At 36.5% G+C, this 20614-nt stretch overlaps 2 protein-coding genes across 2 annotated transcripts; both read right to left on the bottom strand.

Annotated features, from left to right (window-relative positions):
- Nucleotides 1–170: 170 nt before the first annotated feature.
- On the bottom strand, nt 171–5824 carry LOC104803663 (E3 ubiquitin-protein ligase CHFR). The gene is made up of 15 exons (XM_010527662.1): nt 5654–5824; nt 5239–5389; nt 4743–4840; nt 4255–4316; nt 4062–4153; nt 3850–3973; nt 3295–3381; nt 2973–3060; nt 2435–2542; nt 2007–2107; nt 1449–1514; nt 1286–1373; nt 781–841; nt 593–656; nt 171–463 (listed from the first exon to the last, which is right to left on the bottom strand). The coding sequence occupies exons 1-15, from the start codon at nt 5715–5717 to the stop codon at nt 332–334; spliced, it is 1386 nt and encodes a 461-aa protein (XP_010525964.1). The 5' UTR covers nt 5718–5824; the 3' UTR covers nt 171–331.
- Nucleotides 5825–14573: 8749 nt separating this feature from the next.
- On the bottom strand, nt 14574–17918 carry LOC104804506 (probable polygalacturonase At3g15720). The gene is made up of 10 exons (XM_010528819.1): nt 17913–17918; nt 17213–17332; nt 16816–16953; nt 16567–16728; nt 16438–16467; nt 16111–16318; nt 15935–16016; nt 15223–15331; nt 14961–15083; nt 14574–14859 (listed from the first exon to the last, which is right to left on the bottom strand). Exons 1-10 carry the CDS (start codon nt 17916–17918, stop codon nt 14629–14631), a joined length of 1209 nt encoding a protein of 402 aa, XP_010527121.1. The 3' UTR covers nt 14574–14628.
- Between the last annotated feature and the right edge of the window lie 2696 nt (nt 17919–20614).

Raw genomic sequence — 20614 nt, 5'->3', positions numbered from 1 at the left:
CGATTACATTTATATCTTATTCGGTTCGGTTGGACTATCCGATTAATAACCAAAATGATCACTTCTAACTGTGATAGTAATTATATGTCAAAGGTAAGAATTCTAATCTAATTATAGCACTAATTGAAAACTATTTTCAGTGCCAAACCGAATTACGAGTAACTATTAGCTTCATGAAAGAGAAACACAGAAATGCTTTCGATGTTCGGACTCCAAGACAAGCTGTTCCATTTTTTTTTTATATAAAAAAAGGGTCCATCACAAAACACAAAATTGAAGCTGATACGTCGGTTCATCATTTAACGCGCAGAGCTCGCGAGCACAGGAGATATTAGGGTTGAGAGCCTCGGGTGGGACGACAAACATGGTTCCGTTTACGAGCATGCTCTTCGTTGTGGTGCTGTGTCCGACATGTGTGTCCGTACCAGCAGTCTTCCCTCTGCGCTGCGTCCGCCGGAAGACACTGCCCAAAGTAGACTTGTGAAAATCCTAATCTAAAACCTCGGCCGACACGACCCTACTGCTGCTTTCAAAACATGAATCTCGTAATGTTCCCTATACGAATAGGGATTGGTGAAATGAGATGACTTACGTGTCTGGGCGTGGATATCCGGAACCAGTACAGAAGGAATGAGACCAGTTTGTTGTAACAATCGCTGCACATTTCACGATTCAAGAGCGTAAATGTCGTCAGGAAACAAGAAGAACCAGAAAGACGAGCGTTCGGATCACATAACGATTTTCGAATCTTTATCAGAGAGAGACGAAACAAGAACCTACCTGCAGACATGTGTTGCAGAGGTTATCATCTCGGCATGATTGAGAGGCATTCTTGTACGGTCTGCAGAAGCCATAAGGTTTTATAACTAGGGAAAATATCCACACACAAAAAAAAAATTGTTTCTGTATTTTGTTGTCCAAAAACAAAACTAGGGACAATGAACACCGCCTGATTTCCGGTATCCAAAGATTCCAAACAAACTGTAACCTTGTTCATGGTTCTGTTGGAAAACCAGAAATCAAGTTCGATGTTCATCTGGACACACCACAACACAAGTTCACTGCTTGGACACGGAAAATGAAAAAACGACAGATTCTTTTTTGGACATTGTCCCTAATAAAAATAAAGAATTCATACAATGAAGAAAAAACGAAAAATAAGAAACTTTTCAGGCAGGGGCTGGCTAATTGGTCAGTTCAGCTTAATTATAGATCTATTAAGAGCTCTACGGACAAAACGTGCAATCGAAAAAGACACAAGTAAATGGAGTATTCATAAGATTACCAATCTCTCTGTTGTTCAGTTTCCGGACCCACTCTGCTACAACATCCTGCACCGTTCTTCCCATCCGATCGATGCATCTCAGTGTAATCTACAAAGACAGTGTCAGCAGCACCAAACAATACAAAAAGAAAACAACAGTTTGTTACAGAATAAACTTCCTCACATCTTGCTCATGCCGATTCATTTCGTGGGTTATGAATGGAATCCCTGTGATTGTATGTTCTGAAATCTGCAAACCATAAAAAACGATGTAACCTACTGGATTCTTTTACGACAAGACAAAAAGACTACGAGAAGGCAAAGCAACAGTTACACCCCAAAAACAGTTTCCCATCTAACAATAGGGAAAACAACCTCACATGACTAATACTGAAGTGATAGAATGCCGAATGGAATTCTACCGAAAAAATATCAAAAGAAAGAAAATTTGCCGCTGCTTTATCTGACATCGGCGTAGCATAGACTTTCTTAGGGAAAGGAGACCTCTAATAAGCAATGAATTTTCGATCAAACTTCTGATGTCTTTACTCAATTGGAAGCTCCTCTTACATAGAAGTACAGAAGACTAAAAAAGAACACATTGCAACCAATCAAAAGACATTCCCAAGTTACCGGCCGCTACCTCTCTGTTGCAGCCTTAGCATCTCCTCGTCATCGTTTACACGTGAAATGGAAAAACGTTAAAAAACCAACAGAACTGTTTAATCATAGCTAAACTTACAGGTTTGAAAGCTTCAGGCCGGCAAATCGCAGGTAAATCACCATGGATAACACCTTGCAGCCTCCAGTAAGCACCACAAAATGACCTATCGCATCCCATACCTGTGAACGGCTCGAGTCAAAACACAGTCTACAAATTACAATATCCATTCTTTGGCGAAGTTGCAATCTTTGCAAACTCTCACATATTGGTCCCAAATGATTTTTAAAAAGAAGAAATACAAACACTAGTTCAGAACCAAGGCAACAAACATGAAATAAAGCAAAGCAGTTTGTTGGATACAAATTTCTTCCAAAAACGAAGGAAAGCAACTACAACAACTTAATGTCGTCAAGACAAGAACTAAGTTTACAACCGGTCCTACACATTTCATAGGCAAACTCTGAACAATGCGCAGAAAGAAAAGGCACCGAAATAATTTCGCTTACAATGCTGTGGAACTTGGAGATTGGTTCTAGAGGGCATCATTCCTCCGCACAATTGGCATTGAAGATGGACGGTGTTGGGGTCACAGTGGTAACCACCTATAGAATTAACTGAAAATAAAACCAAAGACGAAACACACAATAACGAACTTTATTTCTGAGTATTGACCTTAGGGATGTCAATAATACCCGAAGCCTGAGACCCAATCCGAACCCGCCTGAAAAAAAATAAGGGCTCAGAACTAAAAATACATGTCCATTAAAGTTTTGGGCTTTCGGGCTTCGGGCCTAATGGACTCTGGGCTGATCGGGCTTACAATTTTATACATACAACACAAGCTGACAGGTGTTACTACGACGAACCACATCAGCCTCCTATAATGTTAATCGTCATTGGAATAACGCCTGTGAATAGAAATTTCACAGTATTTGTGAAATTTGGCTAATTGGTGTATTTTTCGGATAGTTTCAAAATTCATGGATTTTTCATAATATTTTAACAAATTGCTTGTTTATATGAGATTTTCCCTTAAAACATTACCACATTGAGGACATTGTCCATTCTCCATTTCCTCACGTGCAGGGGAAAGCGGCCTTTTCTGACGTTGCTTTCTCTCATTCTGAATAATCTATAACATATACCAACTGAACTATTTAGTAATAGACGGTGGAAATAGATCATGAGTCATGACTAATTGTATTAAAACAACAAGAGAATGTAAAGGCTAGGAAATGTTTCATTATGAAACTTTCATATGAGATGCACCAATGAGCTTTGAAGCAAATTCATGCTAGCAACAAAAGCTGTCCATATTACTAGAAAACGGCTCGCTAACATAAAGAAAAGGGTGACGATTACTTACGAGATTCGATCGTATCGATGCAGACGATTCTAATACTGCAATCTCATCATCTGGACGTTTCAATGAAGGATCAGCTTCTAGTATGTCCTAAACATGGATGTACCCTCAATGTTAAAAATGAAAATGCATAATAACCGACCCAAAAAAAAAAAGAGAAAAAAGTAAAAAGGGAAAAGGGCACTAGCAGCTGAAGAGAATAGAAACATACAAAACCAAAACTAAATGCCTATCCAATAAAGACAAATCAAGTAAACCCTATGTAACATTAACAAACATAGAAAACAAATTGCTGCTGATGCTCACTTCAAATGGTTAAGCCTCAGTAACCTTGTGTAATAGCGATATCAGTAAAAACATAAAAAAAAACCCATAGATTCTATACATCAACTACTGAAGATGTAGTCTTTATGTGGAAAAGACATGCTAGCGCTGGTAGCAGTTATGCAAAAGAAAAATCACATGAACGGTCAATTTCTCTTGTATATAATTGCAAAGGAAAGAACAATGACAAGTAAATAAAGAAACAACTAGCTATCTTGAACGAGGAAATGCTACCTTTCGAATGTTATTTAGAAAATGGTTTCTCCCCACAAATTGTACTACTGCTCTACACTGTGGACACAACACCTTTGAATGTTTTTCCTTTGATCTCCTCAACCATTCTGAAAAACAGCCGTTACTGAAGATAGAACACAATCATCAAATGTTCATCCAGTGAAATCTTATATTTTAAGCTGAAAGCTGTACAAGACCAAGGAACAGCAAACCAGAAATTATGAAGGCAAGGTGCAGCTGTGACGACGTCATGCCATATGTTTAAACAGATACTGCACTTTGCATGCTCAGGGTCTATGGAAATCTGGGTGAAAAACAAAGAATAATGAAATAGAGCTAAAAGATTAATCCTTAGCTTATAAACATATCGGGAAAGAAGGAATGTCCGTGAATATCAGAAACCACCTTCAACAGTTGGTTTCTTGATTCTAAACCAGGCATTGTCGTGAATCTATACCTCAAGTAACCTAGAAAATCAAAAGAACAACGTCAGGGATTTCAACAATGTCAAGAAAAGTATCACCAGCATCAAACTCAACATAAGACGAACTTATCTGTTTTTAAATTTAAATCTGCAGCGTTCTCATTGAAAGCTATATATATTATTTTGTCAAAAGAAACTTTCATATGGGCTATATCTTGACCATCCATATATTGTATTTTGGTGAACATTTCATTAAAATCTTTGAACTTTCCTACAATTTAATCTTATCAGTGGGTATAGAAATGTAGAGCTAAATTCATGTGGAGAAATCTTGGAAGGTTTTTCTAGTATAACCGAACTCCACATGGAAGTGGATTACATTCCAAACCTACGAAAACTACAGAAAACAGGGATCCGAAAACAAATAGGTCAAGACTTGGGAGATACAAATGTCAGCAGATCAGCTAACCTTCTCGGCCAGGGCCAGGAACGATTTCAGATCCACATCTTATTTCAACAGCTCCATCTTTCAGAACAGTAGACTCATCAACAACTATTGCATCCAAACTGTGTGCGCAACACGATTCAGAGAGAAGAAGCAACAAGACGAAACATTACTTTGTTGGTCACAAATAGTCGAGACCGTGATCTCTATTGCGTAAACATTATACATTTACACCTTCTAACAACGAAAGAGGATAAAGGCTTGAAATTTTATTGACCAAAGTATACCAGACAAGAAAGTAAAGACATACAAGTTCATTCAGAGTTAAGCCAGTTGATTGTTACTGGTTTACTCTTGCACCCATATTAATGCCGTTTGCTGTTAAACCATCACACTATACTTAAACACTGATAAAATCCTGCTTCACAAAATTAACAAGGCCTTTGCATATCCGCTGCAAGAAAATGTTTGGACAACCTATGTAACATGCTCAAACATAAGCATCAGAAATTAAAAATACCTTCTATTTTGAATGGTAGCAGACTGCTGATCCAAATTCCTCGTTATTCTGCACCATTCATACTTTTCAACAGAAGACGATTTAATCTCAGAGCATATAACCACATCATTGCATCTTATCTCAATATCTGAGAATCTGGTATCCAGAGGAACTGCAGAAATGAATCAAAATCAAAAATACGAGAAACATAAATCCCAATAAGCCCTAGAAAGAACACTTAAAACCCAACCGAAACATAGATAATACAGAACCGACTAAAGCAGAACTGCCATGGAAGACATAAAGGTGGACAATTTACAAGCAAAAGTGAGAACCCAGGTAACCATATTGCGAATACAAATGGATATAGGGTTTTTTTTTTCCAGATCAAAATCTGAAATTTTTGGTTCGTTTCACCAAAGATAGAGAGAGAGACCGAGTTTGGCCCAGACATCGTCGGAGGGTTTGGAACCAGAGGGTTGACCAGATTCCGTCGTCATTCGATTCTATAGAAAGCAGAATGCCGGTCATACGAGCGCTTAAAGGGTTCACCGAACAACCGAGGAGAAAACGCTACTTTATGAGGAAGACGGGGAAATCACTCGAATACGCGAAGTTTGCCGAAAAGATTATCTTTCACCAAATCATTTTATATAATTTAGATTTAATTATTATAGTTAATTATAGAAAAAATCTCATAAATGAATTTTAAACTAAATAAATATTGAAACTTTTAATTTAATCTAATTAATATCCAAATATTAAAATATTTAAAATTAATATCTCAAATAGATTTTATTTTTTTTGCTCTTTTTGGGGTGTGTATTGATTTGACTATGTCTATAGCTCATTCGCAGTCCAATTCTATAAATAAGAAAATGGAATTAAAATCCTAAAATTATATTAAATTTTAATATGAAGACGGTTCTGTCAGTTTCCTAACATTGTTGAGTAAACAATACCAAAATCATAGCATAACATGAAAGATGAACACGCAATAAAAATTGCAATAGCAAATCTATATATATTAATAAAGACGTTTAAGGTATATGGTAAAGCAGGATCCACATCATCATCTACATGGCAGGTTTTAAATTTATCATCCTCCACATCATCATCCACATCATCATTTACATAGTAATTTTTTGATTTAAAATCTTCACTAATTATATATAATTCATTTATCTTTATTAAATAAAATTAATTTAATCTTAGTTTTATATATTAAAATTTATAATAATTATAATTACGTACATAACATTTTATATGTATATATATTGGCATATCATTATGTTATGATAATTACGTATACACTAAGTAAAAAATTACATAAAAAAGAAAAATGTTAATATATAATATTATAATTAAAATTAAAACAATTAAAAACTTCATCTCAATCTTATATATAAATAATAAGGTTTAAATGGCATTTTGCTTAATTTGTTTTAGTTTAAAAAATAAAATTAGTAACTCTCTCATTAATCATTATTCATTACCGTCAATGAAAATAAAAAACGGTAACATTATTCATTACCCCACTAAATCATAATTATTATTCATTCCCGTCTAAAAATAAAAAACGATCACACTATTCGTTATCCCACAATCACACTAAGCCATGATTATTATTACACTACATGTATGAGTAAGACTTCTCCTTGAACTCCACGCCACTGCTTCTTTGTGGTTTTATCTCCTTCTTCATTGTTGTTGCTCTGCGAAAATATTGGTCCGTCCATTTTGAAAGAGATTGGGGGAGATAAGTTCTTGCCGATTAAACCAAAAAGAAAAATTATTGCGGAACCACGAAGTTCGCATGAACACTGGAATCGAGATACGTTTCTCCGGATCGGTGATGAGAAGCTTCGAGATCAATCTCCGCCCGTATATATGAAGAAACCACATCTCGGATTCGAATTCGGAAGTTGAAGATTTTCGGGTACATATTTATCAGATTCTCATTGTGAAGGTGGTATCGAGTCCTCACCACTTCCCTCCGACGCTCGTTTGTGCGATAAACGAAAGAGACACCAGAGTTTTTACGAGTTCGGTTACCGAGTTACCTCGGGCCTACGTCTCGGCCGGAACGGCGCCGGCGAATCCACTAGAGAACGAAAATACAACAGAGAAGAGAGAACCACGGCGGCCGTCCACACCAAGGTTTGGAGGCTCACCGAGAAACCCAAGAAAGAGAGGTTACAAGACACTCACCGACCTTTACCTTGCTCACCTTTGATGAATCACCGTCGGTCTGAGCTTCGCCGTCGCCGGGAAGCATCACCGTCTTCTTTTTCCCTTGCGATTGCCTCTGCAATCACCCTTTCTCGCTTTCCCTCGAGCACCGTGTTGCGTCCCACCCCAAAGTTACGGAACCCCTTAGGGTTTCATTAACCCGTTGCTCAAAACGCAACGCTTAGCCAAAATGGGCCGCGTTCCTTTCTTCAGCAAAATGGGCCATGGGCCGAGCGAGCAGGCCCAACAATCTCCACCTTGGTGGAGAAAGGAACTTGCAAGGAAATAATAACAAATAAAACACTAGTGGTTCGCCGATTCCGGCACCGATCGACTTTTGTCGACCCTTCGACTTTTGTCGGAATTTAAATGCAAACTTACCTGACTTACCTCACTTACCTGATGTACCGGAGTTAGTCATGTGCCGTCCTGAATCTGATGAAGCTCCCGTCGATGACTCCTCATGGCCTCGTCGCCTTTTCCCGCCACCGATCCTGCTTATCTATACCTGAAACACTCGGTAAACGTGTTAGAACGTTCACCCCGATAAGACTCAAACCGTAGTCCTACCCCGCGTTGCCCGACCGGCGAACGCTACCCTCGATTGTATGACTCCCTAGACCGTCAACTAACCCTCCTAGTAAAGTCCAAGACTATACCCGCTAGCTAACCCGAGGATTACACCCGACGTCTACCCGTCTCCTAAGTCTATCCCGACTTCCCCGAGAGTAACCTGAGTCATACCACCGAAACCGCTAGATACCTAGCCCGGATCCCCGTGAAGTCTATACTACCTATAGGTATACGACTTCTACCCTCGGACCCTAACCTGCCAACTAGAATTGTCCCACGGTTTTGTCCCGTGAAGACGTTCCTAGTCATCTACGATGCTCCACCGAGAATAAAAGACACGTGAATGCACGTGCTCCACCTCGAGAGGGAGTGTCCTAGCGCCAAACTACACCGACTCTACCCGGTGAAAAACCCGACACCTCCCTGCCCACACCATCTCCTGAGCATCCTACCCGAGGAAGCTCCACCTAAATGTGGAGACCTCACCTCCTGACCTACCACCGAGAACCGAAACATCTTCGGTTCCTCCTCCGAGGTCAACACGTCCTTCTACCTCGGACTCTCCCTACCTCGTCATCCGGGACCTACAACACCTTCTTGTAGTATCCCTACCTACCCGCGGAACCACTCACTCCACCTGGTCCTTGGCCTACTCCTGCACCCGATTTCTCGGGTTTGCCCGAGACCCCTAATCCTTCCACCATACCCCCTTTCGGGGTATACCGAGCTAGAATGTCTAACCCCATCATCCTAAGACGATAAAAAAACCTGAGTCTGAAACCGACTCAACCCGGAAGTGACTTACCCGACCCTAGAAGTGATGTAACATGACATGGGGGATGAGACCGAACCCTAGAGGACTTAACCCTAGGTATATTTCTACCTAGCCGTGCTTAAACACGTTCTAACCCTAGTCTATCGGTCCTAAACCTAGGTACGTCTCTACCTAATCAGACTTACTAGACTAAGAGAACACAACCTAACGGGACTTAACCTAGGTACTTGACCTAAACCGATCTAACGGACTCTAACCCAAACCTAACCGGACTTCACCCTAGGTACATCTTACCTAAATGGATCTAATACACTCTAGACTAGACCTGATTGAACTTAACACAAGGTATATTTCTATCTAACCGACCGCTTAGACTTTCGCACAAACCTGATTGGACTTACCCTAGGTATATTTTACCTAACCGACCTATTAGACTCACAACGCAGCCTACCTTAAGACCTGATTACGTCTAACCAGACCTAATTTAAGGCTAACCGGACCTGATTACGTCTAATCAGACTTATAACACCGAGTTTACATGGCCCCCAACAAAGTCCTAACCAGTCCTACGATCCCGAGTCTACCTAGTCCCTCACAAAGTCCTAAGTCAAACCTACCCAAGTAATATCTAGACCCTAACAGCCCTAGTTAGATGACCAAAAGTCCCGACTAGACCACCACAACACCCTAATCAGACTTAAGCCAACCCTAATTGACCAACCCCTGATTAGATGACCATAAGTCCTAGCTAGACACCTAAAAGTCCTAATCACCAAACCTAAGCTAACCCTAATGACTTACCAACCCCTGATTAGACTTTTAGCACACTAATCAGACCTAAACTAAGCCTAATTGACCTAATTTAATTCTGATCAGACCCTATATATGCCTAAAACCAACTCCTACAGACCTGCCCTGATCTAAACCGACTCCTACAGATCTATACCTAGTGATCCTAGACATAACCAACCCCTAAACCAACCCGTTTTAGTCAAATCCCAACTAATCAGACCTAACCGGTCAATGTACCGGACTCTATGACTCAAAACTGGTACTTAGGAGTCCTATATAGTCCTAAACTAAATAATACCTAAGTCTACAATCAGATTCTAATCTGATCAGATCTAGACAATGTCTCTATAGATATTCTAAACCTCTAATCAGACCTAACCAAGCCTATTTTGACTTAATTACCTACTCATCAGACCTAGACTAAGCTAGACTAACCCAAATTTGGCTAAACCAGACCTAACCGAGACCCAAAAACAGCCCTTACAGATCTATACCGACCTAAACCAGTCAATCTCAGACCTATACCAGCCTATTTTAGTCTACCCAGACCTCTTACCCAGCTAAACGTCATCAAATTCAACCTATTCAGACCTATACTGAACAGAAAAACAGGAATCTATGACTCACATCAGCTAAACCGAGATCTAAACAGGTCTATCCTTAGTATATTTCACTACAGACCCTAATCTACCCTAAACCAGTCCACTATGCCCTAAACCAGACACCATCAGACCTAATTTTGGATCATCCTAACCCTAAACCAGTTAGTTCTAGTCCTAATTATACACTCCAGACCTAAACCGCCTAATCTAGTCCTAAAGAACCACAACTCAGGCCCTAACACGACCAATAACAGCCCTAACTAGATAAATCAGACTCTAAACAGACTTCTACCAGCCTAAAACAATCTGATATTAGCTAATACCGGACCCAATTGACCTGTACGGTCTAATTCTAGCCTAATTGGACGAACAGACCCTCACATTAGACCTAACCAGTCTAAACCGGCCTTAATTCACCTCCAATCAGACCCTATTGGTCTGAACCGAACAATTCTAGCCCTTCCCAAACAAATCAGACCCTAACCAAGACTTAAACCAGCCTAAACTAGTCTGAATTGCCCACTGAATTGCCCACCTAAACCGGACCCGAATCGACCTAAACCGGACCTAGATTGACCTGAACCGGTCTAAACCGGTCCAATTGACCCCAAACCGGACCTGAACCGGTCCGATTTGACCTAAACCGGTCAACTGTTGACCAAATTGGTCAACGAATTGACCGAACCGGAGTGAACCAGTCTGAACCGGCCGGAACCGGGTCTGAGCCGGACTGAACCGGCCGGAATCCGGTCTGAACCGACAGAACCGGGTCAAACCCGATCTGACCGCCGATAACCGGACTTGGATCGAATCGAACCAGGTTTGATTGACCCAAATCGGGTTTAACCGAAATTGGATCGATTAAACCGGTCTGAACCGGATTTAATTCGAAACCCTAATTTTGGAAACCCTAGCCGCCGAGTCACCCGAGTTGACTCGGTCGTTGACTCACCCGATCCCTCCACTCAGCCCTAACTCGGACGAGTTCGGACCGAGTTTCGCCGGAATCGAGCATTTCTCCGCCGAGTTCACCGAGTTTCCTTTGAAACTCGGACTCAAATCGGAGAAATCGCGGAAAAATAATAAAACCGAGTCAGAAAACCTTACCTGACTCACCGGGTTCGAATCTGGTTCACCGAGTTTTTGCCTCCGATGACTCACCTCGACGGATCTGAATGTCGGCGACCCCGGGGATGTTAACTCTAACTCCCACCATCGTCGATCCACCTCCGTCTCCGTCTGAAACACTTGACAGAAGAATCAAGACGCTCACACAGCCGAGATTCGAACCGGAAATACCTTACCTCGCCTGACCGGCGAACCTTACCTCCCTGGATCGTAACCGGGCTCTGATACCACTTTGTGAAGGTGGTATCGAGTCCTCACCACTTCCATCCGACGCTCGTTTGTGCGATAAACGAAAGAGACACCGGAGTTTTTACGAGTTCGGTTACCGAGTTACCTCGGGCCTACGTCTCGGCCGGAACGGCGCCGGCGAATCCACTAGAGAACGAAAATACAACAGAGAAGAGAGAACCACGGCGGCCGTCCACACCAAGGTTTGGAGGCTCACCGAGAAACCCAAGAAAGAGAGGTTACAAGACACTCACCGACCTTTACCTTGCTCACCTTTGATGAATCACCGTCGGTCTGAGCTTCGCCGTCGCCGGGAAGCATCACCGTCTTCTTTTCCCTTGCGATTGCCTCTGCAATCGCCCTTTCTCGCTTCCTCTCGAGCACCGTGTTGCGTCCCACCCCAAAGTGACGGAACCCCTTAGGGTTTCATTAACCCGTTGCTCAAAACGCAACGCTTAGCCAAAATGGGCCGCGTTCCTTTCTTCAGCAAAATGGGCCATGGGCCGAGCGAGCGGGCCCAACACTCATCTTGAAACGAGAGAAATCCGGTGGGGACATTATGCAATTTTATGTAAGATTTTATAAAATTAATAAATAAATTATTATTTTTTTTGCATAAATGGGGTCTATGACTCCATTAATATACAAATAGGTTTGTCGAGTAACACGTCTCAGAGCTCCATTACATTAACCATCGATGACAGCAACAACGACAATGGCAATGGCAATGAGAGTGACAATGATAAGAACAATGGCGGGGAGATCCGCCATGAAAGTACTTGCAGAAGGTCGAAGCTCTTCGGTGTTTACATACTCTTGATGAAGAAGAGATCGCGTCAGTCGGATCATTTAAGGGTTGACCAAACGAGAAAATCTCGCTTGGTTTTGGAGAAATCCGATCTTGGTTTGAATCTCATGACATGATGTTGATGAGTTCATTATCAGTCACTTAATTACCTTTTTTTTTTTAACTTATAATCATCAATATTGTTGAAGGTTATGATCATATGATATAATGGATCATAATATTCAAGCCAATAGAATCAATTGTTTTTTTTTTTGGTAAGTTAGTAGAATACATCGTTGCACTAATGATAGTATTATTTAGTGAGTAAAAAAAACATAATGCTAGGGCAGATTTAAGGCCAAAGCTAAAGAATCACTTAGAAATGATTCTGACCCGAAAGTTCATTAACCTAATCTCTCTGATTCTCCTCTGATTTTTATCGGTTAACATTTGTTTGTTAGTTATCATCTCCATCATCAGTTTTATCGAGAAAAACTATGTCGGTAATATTGTTACTATTCTTTTTGTTTGTTTTTCTCTCTCTTTTGCCAATATCTAATTTAGGTTTTTTTAATTTATAAAATATGATCAGCAAAAAAATCAGGAACAAAAACGGACAAAATCACCGATCTCTTCTCATAAAGAATGAAAAAAATATGATATTTTTTGTTGTATTTTCAACCAAAGTTTAAAAAACTGAATCTTTAGATTCCGTCAATTCACAATGAAGAAATAAAGAAAAACCATAAACATGGAATGGACATAAAATTTCATAAGATTGTGGACATTGGTTGCGAGACCAGAGACCAGAGACGATGATGAAGAATTGGTCATAGATCTTGTAGATTATTTGGAGATCGATAGTGATGATATGTAATTGAACACCGAATCTCTGGTCATTGGCGATGGCGAAGCTGTTATTCCCGACCATAGACACAAGGACTCTTCCATTGTATTTGAATATCTCTATATATATCTATATATATCTGTATTTTATTATTTTATTTTTTTAGTATATTTATACATATTATATTTAAATTTCTGTTTTTAAAATTCAACTAATCAATAAATTTTATGATATATAAGTAATTTTGAAAAGTTATACTGCTTATATATATATATATATATATATATTTGTGTATGTATATATATGTATATATGTATTTTATATTATATTTTTATTTTTCTAAAACTCAAGTTAATCAATAAATTACATGAACCTTTAAGTATTTTTAAATTAATTATGCATGTATATATGTATATATATACATGCATATATATATATATATATGTATATGAATATATATATATATATATATAGATTTATTTATTAAATTTAGAAAAAAACCCTTATAAATATATCAATTTTACCAAATATACCAAATAAATACCTAATATTGAAATAATTTAAATACATACTCTAACTTACGAAATCAATAACAATTTACAACTTTGATTCGTATGAATGTTGAATATAATGTTTAAATTTTACATCATTGTTAGAATCAATACTAACAATCGTTGTTATTTTCTTGAATTCCTTTTTTTTATGTTAAAAATTAACATCTACTTCATACGTGGTCATCAGAGTCGATGATATGAAAAATTTAACATAAAACTGAATGATAAAATTTTAAAATACTATAGAAAAATAATTGGTAAGAGAAGTTTTGACAAACTTAATCATATTTTCATACAATTTATTATTATTGTAAATAAAAAATTAATAAAATGTTTTATAGACGTAATAAAATTCAAATTTATGTTCAATCATTCAAATCGATATACATATATACATCTATATGTATATGTATATTTATATAATCTCGGACATACGTATGAAAAAATTATGTATATATTCTATGTTTATAAATACATATATATATATATATATGTATATATATGTATAACTATGCATACATATATAACAATAATAACATTTAGAAAAAATCATTCATATCGACTTTATATAATGTATATATAATATACTAATATTTACTTATTTTTAATTTTTTAAAATATATAATTTCATAATAATTTCTAATTTTAATAAATAAAAAATTAAGGCATATGATATTATTCTAAATTTATAACAACAAACATTATAATTAAAATAATCAAAAAAATAAATAAACCGCGCATCGCGCGGGTCTTTATCTAGTATAAAATGAAGGAAATGTATGTAATGTAATTACAAGTAAAGTATATTAGTATTACATAACTTTCGGTGATTAAAAAAAATCGGGAATTATCTATCTATTTATTTGATGAAGTGTCAAAAAATTTAATTCAATTTATAATTCGGATAGACAAGGGACAAGAGGAACACTGCCTAGACTTGTTCCATTCACGTTTTGACACGTGGCTGTGGGTAGTTTCCCATCAGCTGTAGTAATTTGGACTTTTTCCACCGTGATATCACTGCAACGAGTGATTTTACTGCAGTTAAATTTTATAGCTTCTTCATCCGACGTCGTTCCTTCAAAATCTATGAACTTCACATGGCTTATTGCTACTGCTGAATTCTGTAAAAAAAAAACATATATATATATATATATATAATGATTTTTTAGCAATAAAATAATAGTATAACTATTAACACAAAAACTAAATGTTTTGTGTTTACCCCTTCAGAAGCCTGTCCACTTTGGTTATCATTGGTATAATATTGGTCAATAATAATTGGATTTCTTGCATTTATTACTGTTATGCGCTTGAAATGAATGTTCCTCGCATATCCTTGTCCCCCCTGAACATTATTATAAAAATTATTATTATTATTATTATTATTATTATTATTATTATTATTATTATTATTATTATTATTATTATTATTATTATTATTATTATTATAAAAATTATTATTATTATTGGCAAGCAAGAAATACCGGCCAAGTCTTGATCCTAGCTCCATTGGTGGTCCTGTTGAAGGTACAATCCACTACCTGAACATTTTCTACGGTCTCTTTGAATCCTTTGGCTCCCAGGCTTCCCACGCTGTTATCAATGATTCCATTTTTTTAGGCATAATAATATTACAAATATATGGAAAATGAATACTTCCAATTTTAACCCAAACGAACACTGTTAATTTTTTTTATTTTTTTTTTTGAGTTAATGAAAGAGTTCTCTTTTAGTAAGGTATCACTGTTTAATTTGTTGTAATAAAACCTGAACGAAAAAGTAATATATAATTGTACCTAATAAATTCATTGTAAAAATTTGACTGAATATAATTTCTTTTAAATCAAATTAAATCATTTAAATTTTTTCAATGAAATCAGTATTTTTTAAATGAAAATAGAATATCAAAACGGAACGGGTATGGATTTTCTAAAGATGAAAAAATAGAATAACAAATGGAGGAAACAAAACCAAATTGGAAATCGAATATGTTTCCATAACTTTTAGTACCATAAGGCTTATTAAGTTAACTTTTTTTGTTACAAAGTTTTTCCATGTACACAATTCAAGACTTTCGTTGCACTCAAAATAAAATTTTGTTGAAATTTTTTTCCGAATTCTATAGAAATAAAATTTAAAAAAACAAATGGTATGATTTGGTTTGGTGATGGTGATGATGATGATGATGATGAGTACCTTATTCCATGACCAGGGCCGCAATTCACTCCTGTAATATTGATATTGGCACATCCAGTATTTATAGCAATGCAATCATCCCCTGATCAAACCACGAATCATATATACATATAATATTAAACAATAAATAAAAACCATAATGTATATACACACATACACAAAATGTGTGTATGTACCAGTTCCGATGTAAGAGTTGACGATGTTGATATAAGATGACGCAGAGATATCGATGCCATCAGTGTTTGGACTGTCCTCCGGCGCAAGCAGGTTTACATCCGATATCGTCACCTGCTCGCACCCACTTATGGATATATGATTTCTTGGACTGTTGGCCGATGTCATTCCGCTTATATTCAGGTTGTTACACGATTGAAAATGCAATGACTACAAAAACAAGAGTAACGTTATTAAAATTCCATGTACAAATATTCAATACGAGAAGATTATATATAAGATGAGATGTATCCTATTTTATAAAAATTAATAAATAATGGAATACTCACCGTAGGCCAATCGCATCCTCCTAAATTCCCCTGAGGAAAAGAGGGCTTTCTTTCATGAGTTCTTGATCGTGCATATGTGTATATATATAGAGAGAGATTATGGTTTAGGGAATGTATTTGTATAAACACCTGGTTAGGGTTGTTCCAGAAGGAGGAACCACGACCGTCGATCCTCCTGGTTTTAGATCCAACGACGGTGAGTCCGGACACCCAAGAGAAACCTATCCACCTATTGGATGAACATGACGACCATTCCCCTTTGTCATTCGGAGCAACGATGTTACCACTGAACTGCAAGCATATATCATCAGATAGTTAATTTAGTTAGAGAGAGAGAGAGGGGGAGAGAGAGAGAGAGAGAGAGGGAGAGAGCTTTACCTGGACTTGCATGTACGGAGATCTGCAAGGGCCTTGGAACACAAGTGGTTGAAGTAAGAATGTATTGTCCGAAGGTATTAGGAGGGTTTGCTCGTTACCGCCGCCACCGCACGCAGCGTTCCATGCTTTCAAAAACGCCTATAAACACCCATGAGTTGTGTTCATAAATCAAAAGATAAACAATAATAACTTAGGAAAACAATTAATGGCCAAAACAAAGTTAATAGTTAAAAAAATAAGATACCTGAATCGATTTATTTACTTCGAAAATATATACCTTTGTTTCCTTGATTAATGTTGGGTATTTTATGTATATTTTAATCATACGGTTCCTTATATTTAGGAATATTCTATGTGCAATTAATTATCTAAAATGAATCAACATATATATATTTACCTCAGAATCATCGGTTACACCATCACCCTTAGCTCCAAAACTAAGCACGTTGAAATTTTGGCAGTTTGCAAAGCCAAAGGCAACGCAAGTGACCACAAGTACCGCATAACGCAGCCTTTCCTACAACACAAGAAATTAGAACCAAAAAAAAAAATCGAAAATATTTATAAAAAAAAATAAGTGCTTACCATTGCATGAAGTAGAGTGACTAGAGTCTGTGTTCGTCACACACACACACACACATATATACACATAAATGTATATGCACACTTATATATGTACATATTGATGAATTTAAAGGGATGCCATGTATTTACAAATTAGTACACGTTTTTAGATATCGCGATTTTATTTGACATAAAACAAATGAAAACTAGATTCTGTGATGTCACGAAATTATGACATAAAAGCATATTTTGATGTAATTTGTTTTGTATGTAAATTTGGTATTATATTTCAGATTGTCTTTGTGCTCATAAATTTTTAGTTTGATGGTTTACGTTAACTACTTGTTTCATTGTTTAGATGCCACCCCAGTGTGTTTTATATAATTTTATCGTCATTATATAAATATTATATCAATCAATTAGTGAATATAATTAAAGACTAATTTTGGTCTCTTTCAATCCACACAATTCACTAAAATTTTCTTATTATTATATTATACTGAAAGTACAATGCAATATATTCATATGAGTACCCACATGTCTGTGGTCGAGTGGTATCTGGACTTAGGGGTGTCAAAACGAGCCCGGCTCGTGAGCTGGCTCGTGGCTCGCCAGAAAACGAGCGATCTGAGCCGTAATTTTTTCAGGTCGTTAAAAAACGAGCCTAACGAGCCAGAGCTCATTGAACACGTGTTCAATGAGTCTGGCTCGGCGAGCTGTCGAGCTGCTCAATGAGCTGATATTTTTTTAAAAAATAAATTAAATTTATATAAAAAAACTCTAATATAATTTTATATTAATTTTTTTCATATTATTTATATGATATTATAAATATACTAATTATTATGATGGTGATAATTGAAAATATTAAATGATATAGATGTTTTAATAAATTTTTATGTATTTATTTAAATTTATAATTATATTTAAAATAAATATAAATAAAAAATATTATATATCCTTGGCTCAACGAGCCGGCTCGTTCAGATCGGAAAATTGACGAGCGATCTGAGTCGAGGTTTTTCTGGCTCGTTAGAAAACGAGCCTAACGAGCTGAGCCCAAAACGATCCGAGCCAAATGAGCCGAGCCAAAAATGATCCGAGTTGGCTCGTTTGACACCCCTATCTGGACTGGAAGTGAGGGTGTTCCTCCTCCAAGTCAGGGGTTTGAATCCAGGCATGCGGGGAGGGAGAGGCATAGCCAAAGGCTGTGTGTTCAAAGGCTACTCCCGGGCCCAAAGAGATGTAGGTTGGGCCGAATGCGCATGTGAACTTCCTGATTTGACAAAAAAAAAATAATATATATATATATTCATATGAGAACGCAATTTTCCAAATTGTATGTATCACAAAAAAAATTCCATTAATTTGAATACACAATGAAATAAATTGGGAAATACGTATATCACTACTTTTTTTGTTTCTATCGTACAAAATATATTAGAGAAATTGACAAATTAGTCACACTGAAGATAGGTTCCGAGAGAATTGAGAGCTCATCCCCCATAAAAACATTATTTTAATATGAACAAATTCTCTTTCAAAATATATATCATAAATAATATTTTACTTATAAGTTAATATAAATCATATAATTTTCATATTAGTAACATTGAGAAAAGGTTTTTTGATGACATCGATAAACAAACAATAAATATTGGGCGACGCAGTCATAAAAGTTTTGAGTCAGGAAAATTCAGTTAAAAATGATAGTCTAGTTATTTATTTATTTTATTTTATTAGATTTAGTTTTACTTGTTTGAATAACAAATTATTAGTACTATGTTCAATGGTATAAATTATATAGGAAATAAAACGGTGAGAGAAAAAAAATTCAAATACGGACCAAACTAGAGGGAATATTCACTTTTTTTCTAATTTTTATTTTTCCACGAGAAAAATTATTGCTTTTAATTTTTTTTGTTTTCTTTTGGACTACACAATAATCACGTGCTTGTTTTATTGGAAATGACAAATGGAGATGTATGGTAAAGAAAAAAAGAGAGAAAGTGTACAGAAAATTTGGTCACATATGCCAAAATTTCTTTTTAGCACATTCTGTTTTGAATTTTTTAATATTAACACCAAATAATTAAAAAAGTATAAAAATTTAAAGAAAAAACCCGATATAATATTTTAACTGTCTAAAACTGCGTGAACGCTATACAAATGTAGAGTTATAAAAAAAATTGCCCCGTCATAAAAAAATTTAGTATGTCACATCAAATAGGGAACATTTTATAAAAATACCCCATATCATTAAAATTTCATATCAATACTCTAATTAATAATTGGATTAATTAATATCTAAATTTGTAAATCTTTGCCAAATCGATCTCATCATCTAACAATGTTAATTTTCTGGCTCCTTACGCCTTGTCATCATATATCTAAACAAATCGATGTAAATGAAATCTGTTTACAATTAAGCCAATTGGTTCCTAAAATTAAAACGAAAACCTAAAAAGTTCTTAGCATTCTATGGGACGAATCCGTTGGAAATGACCGAAAATCCATTGAAAATTATGATTTCCAACTGATTTCTAACGGATTTTTCCGATGAAAAAACGTCGTTGGAAATTCATTTCCGTAGAATGCATGATGAAATTTTCAACAAATTTTTCTATTGGAAATTCCAACCGATATCCGTTGAAATTTTGAAATTTAGTTGTTTCAACTAAATTTCAACGGATTTTCCCATTAAATTTTCAACCGATATCGGTTGGAATTTTCAACAGATATCCGTTGGTTGAAATTTTCAAACGATATCCGTTGAAATGTTCAACCGAAAAATTCAAAACATATTTCTCGATCCCGAACTCAATTCTATATCTGATTTCGACCCCGACTTAACCTCGAACTCAATCTTAGCAATCAATCTCGACTCTTCGGAAATGCCTACATATAACCTTCCGATCTCTCTAATTCCGGAGGCGAACTAGAATTTTTTGGCAAGGGTAGTTTTTGGTTGGGAGGTTGGATACGAAGGAGGGAGGATATATCTCTTGTGTATAATCAAATCAAGGGTTTCTCCGCCAAGAAAGATTAGAGAAACAATTTTTCATCATCTTTTTTTTTTTTTTGGTGTAAAATTTTTCATCATCTTGAATGCAAAAGGCAACAAATTTCACGTCGAAAGCAATTTATTCAGTTCTAGAAGATCCGTCACAATGAAGCAACAACAGAGACACTTCTACTGAGAGAACCGAACAAGAACGCAAAGACCGCATCTCGT

This window comes from Tarenaya hassleriana, unplaced genomic scaffold, assembly GCF_000463585.1.
Source record: "Tarenaya hassleriana unplaced genomic scaffold, ASM46358v1 Cleome9, whole genome shotgun sequence".
Taxonomy (NCBI): Eukaryota; Viridiplantae; Streptophyta; class Magnoliopsida; order Brassicales; family Cleomaceae; genus Tarenaya; species Tarenaya hassleriana.
Note: the sequence above shows the minus strand (reverse complement) of the source record. Positions and strands in the feature narration are given on the sequence as shown.